This window comes from Ricinus communis, chromosome 7 (assembly GCF_019578655.1).
Source record: "Ricinus communis isolate WT05 ecotype wild-type chromosome 7, ASM1957865v1, whole genome shotgun sequence".
NCBI lineage: Eukaryota > Viridiplantae > Streptophyta > Magnoliopsida > Malpighiales > Euphorbiaceae > Ricinus > Ricinus communis.
In genome coordinates, this window is record NC_063262.1 from 25,639,024 (window position 1) to 25,650,819 (window position 11,796).

An 11,796-nucleotide genomic window follows, 5' to 3' on the forward strand; every position below is an offset into this window, starting at 1 on the left:
TTTTAATTTTTTTCAAAAATATTTTTGAGTTACAAATTTTAGAATTTCATATTAAAAAAAATAATGTGAGAAATTAATTATGCTTGCTGATACAATAATAATTATGAATCAGCAAAAATAATTTATTTTGGACATAACAATATGACTATTAAAAGTCTCACATACATGCATTTTTTCATATATCTTACATCTAAACACAATAAGTTTATTGTTGATTTACTAATTTTTTTAGTAAGTAAAATCGACTTGCCATATTATTTTTCTAATTATAGAATCTCAAGAATTATTGCTAAATTTTTTTTTTGAAAATAAATTAAAAATACATGTATTTATTTTAAAAATTAAAATAATTATATAAAATTATTAAAAAGTGTACAGTTCAAAATTTAATTAGTAATTATACTTTTAATATTAATTTATATCAATATAATTAATGTATTAATTAAAAATTATCAAGATTTCGCGAGAAGAATTTTAAAATATTTAAAATTTTATCAAGTCTTTTTTACTACTCTATTTAAATTATTATTTTTAATTAAAATAATAGTAAAGGTGCATACAAAACATGATTAGATGATTAGTCAAAGATACACTAGTCCTTTGACAAACTAATAAGTTTAGGTATGTTAAGTAAAAAACAAAAGAAGGCCTAACTATCAAAAAAAGAAATTAATGGAATTTTAAGGGCAGGTAATTTTGACTAAATTTTAATAATGGCAACTTGAAAAAGAAAAATGCAGATTGATCATTAATGAAGGAGGGTGGTTAAAAAATGTTTGCTCAAAATTATACAACAGCTAATCAAAGATGTCATCTCAATGGCAACTGCCATAAATAGAGATTTTGAAACACAATCACATGAAGAATATTTCCATTAACATTGAATAAAAAAGCCACAAACAAATTATAAAGATTTTTCTATGTAATTTTTAAATAAGTAAATCAGTGCCTATGGAAACTTCATCTTATAATTTTCATATCCATTCAGTCATTCACATTTTTAGCAGAGTAATAGTTTTTATTAGGATTAGATTTCAACTGTCAAATGCAATTGCTGAGTGATTAAGGGTGCAAATGACTTGAGTTAAATTAGTACAAATTTGACTTTATTTAAAAATTCGACCCTCAAGAACTTAACTTTAGTTTTATATATTCACACTCAATTTGATTCAATGTTGAAAATACTTAAGTTTGGCTTAATTTGATTCAAGTAAGAACTTATTAAATTCAAATTTTGTAAATTTTAATTAACTCAGTACTTAAATTATTTAAATTTGAGTTTGAGTCTATGAAAATTATTTGTTTTTCAAGCCAGAGGTTAAGTAACTCAAGAGTATGCTTAAATTGCAGGGTAAACTAATGGGTGTAATAATAACTGGTCAATTAACTACTCATTCCAGTCTTATTAGTGTAAAAATGTTTGCAAGTAAAGTAATGTAAAGTAAATGAAGTTAAGTAGCAAGGAAGTGAGGTATTAAGTAGCAAGGAAGTGAGGTAGCCTAGACCCCCTTCACTTCGCCTGATATTTTTGGTTAGACCAATTTTTATTAATTCCTTTGTCCTTTTTATGTTTGTCCATTTCATCTCCCCATTTTCCTGCTTCTTCTTCTTCTACTTCTGATAACGTGACGTACTTATTCAACAAACCCAATTCCCAGCAGTTATGTATCATTAATTCCTCACCTGATCCGGTGGCTAAAAATACGTTTCTCCAGGCAATCATATACTTTCATTTTTGTCCTCTTTGTCATTAAAAGGTCTTCACTTCTAAGCAAATAAAAGTCCCAACAAAAAAAGGAGAAAAAGTTGCCAGTTGCAATCTTTTCTACTCATAAATAACAATCACAAGTTTTGTCGTGTTGTTTGTGGATAGATGTTTTAAACCCATTTTGTTGCATAGATTGTAGGCAAAAAAGTAGCCATGGATAAGCCTAAGACAACAAGTTTAATCTTATGCTGTATTGCTTGCTTCTTGTTTAGCTTTGTACTTATCACTCACTCAGCTCCTCAAGATGCACTTGTTATTGAAATTCCTGGTTTCTCTGGTGCTCTTCCTTCTAAACACTATTCTGGGTATGTTTTTGTTTCTTGATTTGCTTAGTCACAGTGGTTGTTTTACATGCAATTTGCGTTATCCCTATCTATTGATGGTTGGTTCAAGATTCAAGATCCAAAAGGATATTTTCACTGTTTTGGTATCTCCCAAATGTTTGGAGCTAAAAAGTCGTGTAATTTGTTGAAAAGTTATTTCATTGAAAATGATAGTTTTATGGGGCTATTCATTAATTTATTTTTTTATTGAATTTGAAGGTATGTAACTATTGATGAAAGTCATGGCAAGAAATTGTTTTACTACTTTGTTGAATCTGAAGGGAACCCATCACAAGATCCTGTTGTCCTTTGGCTTAATGGTGGACCTGGATGCTCTAGCTTTGATGGTTTTGTATATGAGCATGGTATCAATCTGATTAACTTTTCTTCTTCAATATTTCCTAGTCTATTACTCCTTACATTAGGTAGAAAGTTCATTGGCTGAAGTGTGCTTGTTGTTTGATTGTTATTCTTACAGCTTATCTGAATTTATCTGTCTGTTTATTCCATTTTTACCTTTTTAACAAGGCCTATTTCATTGTTCAAAAATCATCCAAGATCAAAGATAACTTATTCAACTGAACAATGAATATCCATCAATCATAGGCAACCATTTCATTTTAATCAGAAAGGCATTGGATTTATGTTTTCTACCAAATTATGATTTCCCATAATGATTCTTCCATCTGTTGGTTGTAGCTTATTTTTATTTATTTATTTTAAAAGACTTAGCTCTAATTTCTCTTACCAAATGGGTTTTGTTTTGATAAATCTTGATCAATTTAAAATGATTCCTTTCAATGTATTATGCAGGTCCTTTCAATTTTGAAGCAGCAAATGCATCAGCAGATCTGCCCAAACTGCATCTTAATCCATACAGTTGGTCCAAGGTTGACTATATTTTGTTCTAAAAAGTTACATTTTTGTTTTGTGCTATCGACGTTAAAATATTGTAATTGCAGCTTTTGATTAGTTAGATTTTCTCCATTTAAAATCAAGACATGTTTATGGCTCTTTTCAGGTTTCCAACATCTTATATTTAGATTCCCCTGCTGGTGTTGGGCTGTCTTATTCTAAAAATACAACCGATTACATAACTGGTGATATAAAGACTGCCTTGGATTCACATACATTTCTCCTCAAGGTATAAATGAAAATAGTAGAAAAATGAGAATTTGATATTTTTTTATAACTGTTTCTTATTTCCATTGTCCTTGAGTGCTATTATTTTGCTATTCTGCAACTAGTGGTTTGAGCTATACCCAGAGTTTCTCTCCAACCCATTTTTCATTGCTGGGGAGTCATATGCTGGAGTCTATGTGCCAACCCTTGCTTATGAAGTAATGAAAGGTAAATTCTCATTATTTATTAAGTTGCATATGCAGGTTCAAGCCTAAGATCTATTTTTGTGTATTGACAGGAATTGATGCTAGTGTAAAGCCTATCCTTAATCTCAAGGTGTGTATTCTAGGAAGCTACCTCTTGTAAGTCAAAATTTATGGCTGTGATGTGATCTTATATCATTTTATGTAGGGATATTTGGTGGGAAATGGAGTTACAGATGAACTGTTTGATGGCAATGCCCTTGTACCATTTGCACATGGAATGGGCCTGATCTCAGATGATCTCTATGAGGTGGGTGGAGCATGTCAGTCAGATAAATGGCATGCTCATGATAATTTTACCTTCTTGTGCTTCGATAGCAAAAACATAAAATGTCCATAGGTTCTTAGTTTTAGAGACTTAGGGAATAATTTCAAAAGTTAAGTTCTTTTGTTTAATATGATTCAAATGTAGAGTTTTTTCTTTTAATTTTTTTTTCTACAATTTGATACATTCTTATGCATATTGTAAGTTGCAAATTGCAGGAGGTAAAGGATGCATGCAGCGACAACTTCTACAATCCACTTAGTGACACTTGTGAGACCAAGCTTGACAAGGTCGATGAGGTAATGGATCAGCTTTACTGTGGTTTCAAGAGAGGTTTGAATGATATGGTCTTCGCTCTTTCATTTACTAAACAATTTTCTTTTAATCCCAGGATATTGAAGGTTTAAACATATACGACATTCTAGAACCCTGCTATCATGGAACCGATCCAAGTGAGGTTAAAGACATTAAAATAAGGTTACCTTCCAGCTTTCGGCAATTAGGTAAGACCGATAGGCCTCTTCCTGTGAGAAAAAGGATGTTTGGTCGTGCCTGGCCACTTAGAGCTCCTGTTAGAGATGGTATTGTTCCAACTTGGCCGCAACTCCTTAATAGTGAAAGTGTCCCATGCACTGTAAGTTAAAAATATTCAAACCTTTGACCTTTATTTTTTGAGAGAATTTCTGATCTTTCACTTCTTTATCATATATTACTTGTACGTATATTCTTATGTACTTCAATATCTAGCTGCTTATGAATTCTGCACAATTGTTCTTAAGAATAACTGTGATAAGTTCTCATTGTGCGACAAATACAATGAGGCCTTTCTAAAAATGGCTCTGCATTTTTCTGATGAAAAGTAAAGTCCGATTGGCATTGTGATAGAAAAATTCTAGCTGAAATCAAGATTAATGAACAGAACAAATACAAACATAAAACTTAGATGCACTGCTAAAAGGAGAATGACTGTGCCACTATGAAAAACTGAATTTGTAGCTAATGTAGCCAGAGGATGTAAAACAAGAGATGCTTTGAGAGAAGAAAACAATCTGATGACTTCTGATGTGGAAAAAGATGTAGTCCTTAATAGATGGTGCTGGGGATGCTGGGAAATACTGTAGAGCAGAATGATCCATCAAGTTTTATTTAAGTTGGAAATGGAGATGGATAAAATTATGAACTAGTGATTCTTATCAGTTTCCATTGAAAATAAGCATTATGAATTTTTGTGCTATGGTGTACTTTATTCAAAAGCTCAATCTGCAGATTTCAATACATTCACTATATAATTTTCTTTGAGCATTATGAAATGTGAGGTATATCTAAAACATTATCCTTCTGCTTTTCTGTTAAAATTAAAATCAACCATTTGTGGAACCAATCTTCTGTTTAACCAGAAAGCCAAAAGGGAAAAGAATAAGAAAGGAAACTCTGTTTCTTACAGCTGTTACCCATCAACTCCTATAACCACTTAAGTTTGTCATTATTAATCATGTTATTCCATCACATTATGCATAAAGACTTTTATCTTTAGTATGGTGGTAGCTTCTCATTTTTCATTTACCTTATGTTGTTGGGTTTTCTTTGCAATATTAGGATGATGAAGTTGCCACCTTATGGCTGAATAATGCAGCAGTTAGGAAAGCAATACACGCTGATGAGGTAAGCTTAGTCAATTTTATTGTTCATGCAACATTTTGAAAGCGGTTACCTCATGCAACTGCAACCAAACAGGAAAGCATAGCTGGTACTTGGGAGTTATGTACAGATAGGATTTTCTTTAGCCATGATGCTGGAAGCATGATCAAGTACCACAGGAACCTTACTATGAGGGGATTTCGAGCACTCATATTCAGGTGTAATTCCAAACTTAATTTTTCATTATAACAGTATGTCAAAAAGAAAATTAGTCAGATAGAACGAGAGCAAAAAAGAAAAGAGTAAGTTTTGAGATTTTAATAGTGTTTTGGATTATATGGGAAAATAAAGAGAACTAAAGCACAAAAAGAAGATATATATGTTGTGTTCAGTAATTTATGTGAAAACTTAATGCTCTTTTATATTTCTGAGAGAGACAGAGAGACTGAGCAGGGCAGTATTTCTGACACTAATTTTAACTGCTTGGGATGATAGTATGTTGTAAGTATAAGAAAATAATTTCTCTGCAGCCTTTCCTGAAAATGGGGTAAAACATTTTCTTTACTTCTAGTTACTTCTATAATAATTAATGTGATCATTGATCAAATAACTTAATGCATTATGCTTTTTACCTTAGAAAACTGTTGGGACACCCTGAGTTCCTGACAGCATTCGTTACACATTAGTCATCATATAAACTTGGATATTGATTAAAATGTGCTTCTCATGGGCGAACCAGAAAAAGTTAGGATAACAAGATGGACTTGAAACTGTGTATAAGGAAACCAATAAACGCAGCAGCAATCCCCTGAAGCTGTCATTGGCACATGCAAGAACTACTTGGAAAAAAAAAACAGAAAAAATAAAAAATCATAGTAGTTGATCAACCTTAGTACACAGCTGTCAAGCAGTGGGTTCTTGACCATAAGTGTCAAGCAGGGGTTAACTTTTTCACATATGACTTATCATTTGTTAAAATTTGACTTGTATTGCTTATCCCTTGGTTTTGTGATTTGATGACTCATGCAAAATGCTATAAATTTTTTGGCAGTGGTGATCATGATATGTGTGTTCCATACACTGGTAGTCAAGCATGGACAAGATCAATGGGGTATAAAATTGTGGATGAATGGAGGCCATGGATTTCGAAAGGACAAGTTGCTGGGTACTTCCATTATCGTCTTTAACCAAAAATTGCTCGATCCATTCTATTAACAAGACATTTTTCTTTTTGCATTTCAATGCTCTTTACAATTATGATGCTCTTCATGGAGCAAACCTAAAAGATAGCTGTGTTTGTTTAATGGTTGCAGGTATACACAAGGGTATGAGAACAACCTCACTTTTTTAACCATAAAGGTATATCATTTATAGCTTGTCTGTGTTTCAATTGCAAATACAAAGCGAAGACTAATTATTCCATGTTTTGATGATTTCTATTGGAGCAGGGGGCTGGACATACTGTTCCAGAATACAAACCACAGGAGGCGTTTGATTTTTACAGTCGATTCCTTGCTGGAAAACGAATATAAAAGGAAAAATATGTAACATGAAAGAACTATATCAGACACGACTCTGATTATTTACGTGTTAAAACATAAGAAGATGACTCTTGCTTAATCTGATCCCTTCTTCCGTTTATATTTATTAGTGAAGAATATAACAAAAGACTTGATTATACAAGTAATAAACTGAATGCATCTGACAGAGAACAGTTTTCTGATTAAGCAAACACTTTCTGAGTAAATGTATGGGCTCTTTGCTTCATGAAAGTTTTTTGATAGTGGAAATGCCATAAAGCGCGAACTAAGATCCATAATACGAAAACCAAAATCAGAAAGAAAAAGATATCGTGATGTAAGTCTTATTCCTTGCATTATAGGGCTTTTTATTTAAATTAGCCCACATTCTATTAAATTTAATATGGAAACTCTAGTTATATCAAAGACTTAATCTGATGGTTGATGGATATAGGTCTGGCTAATGTAGCGCTTAAACACTCTAATTTAGAAAATTCAAGTACTTAAAACTCTAATAAAAAAGATATATGTTGGATAACTGAATGTAGTCTGGGAGCAGGTTGATTTAGGTTTGTAATAATACTAGTTAAAATCATATGAAAACCGTTTAAAATTTGAAAATGGGTTCTAACCGACCTTGCACTATGCTAGAATCAGAATTGTCGATTTTGGCTGGCGGTTCCGGTTTCAATATAAAAGAAAAAAATAATAAGGGGTTTTCAGGCTGATTCTAAGAGCTACGAAACTGTTTACTGATAGTTCAGTAAGCAGAATTGTAACTGAAATCGTGAATCAGTATTTCTTGAACGGTGATTAGTTCTAATTGAAGGTGCGCTGTTCTCTACATTGGACAAATACAGAAAGTGTTAAACTTCGCTCTAAAGTTAAACCATTAACAAAAGCTTCAGAGCAGACTATTAATATATTAAATTACTATTGTGACATATTTTTATTTTTAGATGTATTTCCAATACTATCTCAATAAAATTTAGGATCAACTCTGTGGGTGAATGGTGAAGTTTCATAAAGAATTTTATAAAAGAAACAAAAAATTGCATTGCAGGGTTGATGAATCAAGTCGCCTAAGCCCGTCCGAAAACCAGGCCCATGGACCATAGTCTCTCTTGCAATTTCAAATGGTCAATTTTTTAGTATAATAGCAGCCCATGCTCCGCCGAATATCCAAATTCTGCTGCAAAAAATGGCTGCCATTTCTCTCCCTCTTCGCCTGCAAAGACGCCTCTTTTGCACCAAAATCCACCACCACAGAGCTCACACTCACAATCAATGGAACGTCAAACAGATCACCAAATCAAATTTCGCAGATTCTTTACCCGAAATCAATTCTCACATCATGTGTTCTGATTTCATATCCATTTCTCTAAAGACAACCGGCTCTTTCTCTTCTCCATGGCACCGCGTTTCCCCTTTCGACACTCCCGACGTCGCTTACTTGAAATCCAAACATGCCGCTGAAAAATTCCAGATTCTTCAGTTGGCTGTTTGTCCTTTTACTGTCTCTGCTTCTAAAGTTACTGCTTACCCGTCAGTAGCTAACTCACTAACATACTTTGTTATGCTCTGTTTGGTTGCTGATAAAATGAAATAAGTTTTCTTTCCTTTTTGTTTTGGGTGCAGGTATAACTTCCATTTGTTTCCTAGGGATGAACTAAATAGTGGAATGCCATCTTATAGTTTTTCTTGTCATACTTCTTACTTGACTAAAATGGTTCAAGAAGGTTTTGATTTTAATGCTTGTGTTAATGATGGTGAGTTACAAGCGGCATTTTTTTTTTTAATAATTGTAAGGATCACTAATTTATCTGTTGTAGAAATAACAATTAGGTAGTGTTTGGAAAGTCTATAATTGTAAAGGACTTCGTTCTTGTGATGTATTTTGTCAATTCTTATGTTCGGAAAGGTACAAGTTCCCAAAATTTTTTTTCAACTTAATAAAGAAGAGATTTTGCAAGAAATGAAATCATTCCATAAATGGCATGGCTTTTGCGAGAATTCGAAATCTCACACATTATTAGTGAGGCTGATTTGTGGCCTACATTTCTTCAGCTTGTATTTCAGAAGTCTATGCTTAAAGGGGGGTTCTTTTCGCTCGTAGGCATATCTTATTTGTCCAGAGCACAAGAATCTGCAGCAAGAGTTCGGATGAAGAATCCGTTTCTTGCTAAGGATATAGTAGAATCTACTTCCACCCCTGGTGTTGCTGATTCAGTTTTTGTTCAAAGGACTAGATCACGCGTTAAGAATTGGAAAAACGCATGTACAGATACGAGTAGTACGGATGGTAAGAATATTCAGCCTTCAATTCATGTTTTCTTATACTTTCAACTTCTTGATATATTTACCTGTTTCTCAGAGGCTCTGGTCAAATCCCTGAGAAAACTTGTATTAGGACTTGAAGAGTATAATTCAAGACCATGCATAAATATAGATGTTTGCAGTGAACGGCAAGTGCACCTTGTAATTGAGGTAGATTGGTGCTGTGAAGTTTGTTCCTTAATTAGTAGTGATACTTTAAGTACTCTCTCTTTCTCTCTCTCTCTCTCTCTCTTATTTCTTTATTGACTCAATTAGGGTTTTATTACGATTTCCACTCTGTGATAATGTCTTCAATTATGTATGCCGTCTACAGATGTTGCAAGAATTCGCTGATGATCTTGTTCCTCTAATAGTTCCTGCTAAGGGTGGGGGGACTCAAGCAGTCCGTGTCGTCTTAACAAGTTCTAAAGAAGATAGGGACCTTCTTCAGGTAGCAAGTAAATCTAAATCCTTGGTTATGAGCCTTCTCTTGACTGTCATCTGAATGATATCATGAATGTTTCGACTGACAGATGGAGCTCCAAAATCTGGAAGATGAACAGAACAAGAAAATTCGTGGCTTTCGAGAGGTGATCGATCTGATTTCTGGTTCAGAGAAGCCTGTTGTCTCCCACAATTCCCTTAATGGTGCATCTTCTTATAATGACGTTCTGGATGATTTTTAGTCAACTACATTTGTCTTGTCTTTTCATTTAATGATGAAATTCAAAACATGTTATTCTTGCATGCAGATTTGGCATTCATTCATTCAAAATTTCTAGCTCCCCTACCTCCTAGCATGGAGGAGTTCACATGTTCCTTGCGCTTAGTTTTCCCTCAGGTGATTGATGTCAATCATCTAATGAAGGAGATTAGCCCTCTGAAAAAAGCGACTAACATTCCTATGGCTACATCTTATTTAAAGAATTGGTTCTTTGCACCAGTTGATATGGAAATTCCATTCCCAGGTCAGCGGCTCTCTCCAGTTTCAAATACTTATAGATGTGTGAATTTGTTATATATCTATAGCATCCTAGTTATAGCTAGCTATTGTTCACTTGCCAGTCTCCAAATAATGCTAGGATAGGTGAATTTTGACTTCCTTTTGGTAGATTAGTAGTTAATCTATTTTGATATGAGTTGTGCCCATGTAATGCAGCTTGTGGCGCATGGTGCTCTGCATAATCATGGACCTAATTGATGTCCATCTTATTTGCATCTTTTCAGCTATGGTAAATGAAGGCAAGATTCATGGGCATAATGTCGTGAGGATTTGTCAATTGTTTGCAAAGCTGTGCTATATACTCAAACTCGCTCCCAATTCTATCCAATCCAATGAAAAAAATCTGGCTTCAGCGATCGAAGCATATGTAAACATTTTCAGTCCGTACTTCCCTGGCCCCCAAGAACCAACTGATGAAGATGTCAGAATTTGGACTAACAACACAAGAAAAGTGAGCTGTCAGGATTTGGTTTTCTTGTGGGGATTTAGGTATAGGATGTCAGCTGGCATGCTTAAAAGCCTGCTTCAGCAATCTCATAAGGTTTTCTCTGAAGAATTTGATGTTAGGTTTGTGGATAAGAGTTGTGCCATTGTGGTTTTCTGGGAACCTGGCTTGTCAAATACTCTTCTGGATGTCCTGAAAGGTAGTTCAGAGATAGTTGGACCTTTAAGGGAGATGGTATCAGAAGGTGTAAGAGCTGCAAGCTATGATACTTACAACAGAGTTTGCAGGTTGGGTTTATGGCATGAAAATCTAGCGGATTCTTTGGATAAAGCCTTGGCAGATACTGACCATCCTTCAGATTCTGATTCTGTGACAAGTTCATCAAACACTTACTGGTGCCATGAATGGATGATTAACCTGGATGAACTGTGAGGCCTCATGTACTAATTTTTGACTAAGAAACCAATGTTGCTTTGATTCACCAAGTGGCAGAGACTGATTTTTTTATTTTTTTTTTCAGTAGAAATGAACAACAATCTGGCACTTCTCTCTGCTTGCTGCATGGAATGCTTTGATGTGTTGGGAACTCCAAGTGTTGAAGTGTAGGCCCTTTGTTATATCCATGTTGTCTTCGTACGGGCCTGCTCCGTATTTGTATTTAAAGCCTTGTCGACAAGAAATATATATGCTTCAGAAAAAGATTAAAAAAAAAAAAAACAAGAAATATATAAAATCCATGTTTAACCTGCAACTTTCTGTCTTCTCTAAAAAAATTCTGTTGCTTGTGCCTAGTGGTATTACATATTACTTATATTCACTTCAATTTTACAAGATAATGATTGGGTGCTATGGCTAGGTTAATTCTCTGATTATTATAGTTTAGTATAGCTGAAATATTGAAATTAAAATTCATTTCTTTAAAGAAAATAATAGAAAAAAGGGATTCACAAATTATATTTCAGCTTTCAATGTAATTATCTCCAAATGTAAATAAATTTTGGTTCATGTGGAAAATAATAATTCTTTCTGATAATTATGTTCTAAAATTTATAATATAATTACAATTTGCATTAACACCCAAAAAATGTCTTTATTATCAACTTCTGCAATTATCATTATATTGATTAAGCAGC

General features: G+C 33.6%; 2 protein-coding genes across 3 annotated transcripts; both read left to right on the plus strand.

The window, feature by feature from the left end:
- The first annotated feature begins 1,526 nt into the window (after positions 1-1,526).
- LOC8259702 (serine carboxypeptidase-like 20) lies at positions 1,527-6,999 on the plus strand. Its single transcript, XM_002527217.4, has 14 exons — positions 1,527-2,073; positions 2,311-2,456; positions 2,905-2,981; positions 3,113-3,235; positions 3,339-3,441; positions 3,512-3,549; positions 3,625-3,726; positions 3,960-4,040; positions 4,133-4,375; positions 5,338-5,403; positions 5,476-5,597; positions 6,431-6,544; positions 6,693-6,738; positions 6,828-6,999. Exons 1-14 carry the CDS (start codon positions 1,922-1,924, stop codon positions 6,909-6,911), a joined length of 1,497 nt encoding a protein of 498 aa, XP_002527263.1. The 5' UTR covers positions 1,527-1,921; the 3' UTR covers positions 6,912-6,999.
- A 1,060-nt stretch (positions 7,000-8,059) lies between these two features.
- LOC8259703 (poly(A)-specific ribonuclease PARN-like) lies at positions 8,060-11,414 on the plus strand. Of its 2 annotated transcripts, XM_025158803.2 has the most exons (9): positions 8,063-8,444; positions 8,538-8,668; positions 9,016-9,201; positions 9,274-9,386; positions 9,550-9,666; positions 9,749-9,863; positions 9,968-10,183; positions 10,443-11,091; positions 11,184-11,414. In XM_025158803.2, exons 1-9 carry the CDS (start codon positions 8,101-8,103, stop codon positions 11,236-11,238), a joined length of 1,926 nt encoding a protein of 641 aa, XP_025014571.2. In that variant the 5' UTR covers positions 8,063-8,100; the 3' UTR covers positions 11,239-11,414. The 2 variants fall into 2 exon arrangements, with proteins under 2 accessions (XP_048233210.1, XP_025014571.2); XM_048377253.1 differs by having other exon boundaries at positions 8,060-8,444; positions 9,016-9,386; positions 10,443-11,103.
- The last annotated feature ends 382 nt before the right edge of the window (positions 11,415-11,796 follow it).

Excerpts from the sequence above, each read along its gene's own strand:
- LOC8259702 (XM_002527217.4), top strand. The coding sequence starts at position 1,922 with ATGGATAAGCCTAAGACAACAAGTTTAATCTTATGCTGTATTGCTTGC. Across the intron at positions 2,074-2,310 it reads CCTTCTAAACACTATTCTGG|GTATGTAACTATTGATGAAA; the intron begins GTATGTTTTTGT and ends TTGAATTTGAAG. Across the intron at positions 6,545-6,692 it reads TCGAAAGGACAAGTTGCTGG|GTATACACAAGGGTATGAGA; the intron begins GTACTTCCATTA and ends TAATGGTTGCAG.
- LOC8259703 (XM_048377253.1), top strand. The coding sequence starts at position 8,101 with ATGGCTGCCATTTCTCTCCCTCTTCGCCTGCAAAGACGCCTCTTTTGC. Across the intron at positions 8,669-9,015 it reads TAATGCTTGTGTTAATGATG|GCATATCTTATTTGTCCAGA; the intron begins GTGAGTTACAAG and ends TTTCGCTCGTAG. Across the intron at positions 10,184-10,442 it reads TATGGAAATTCCATTCCCAG|CTATGGTAAATGAAGGCAAG; the intron begins GTCAGCGGCTCT and ends GCATCTTTTCAG.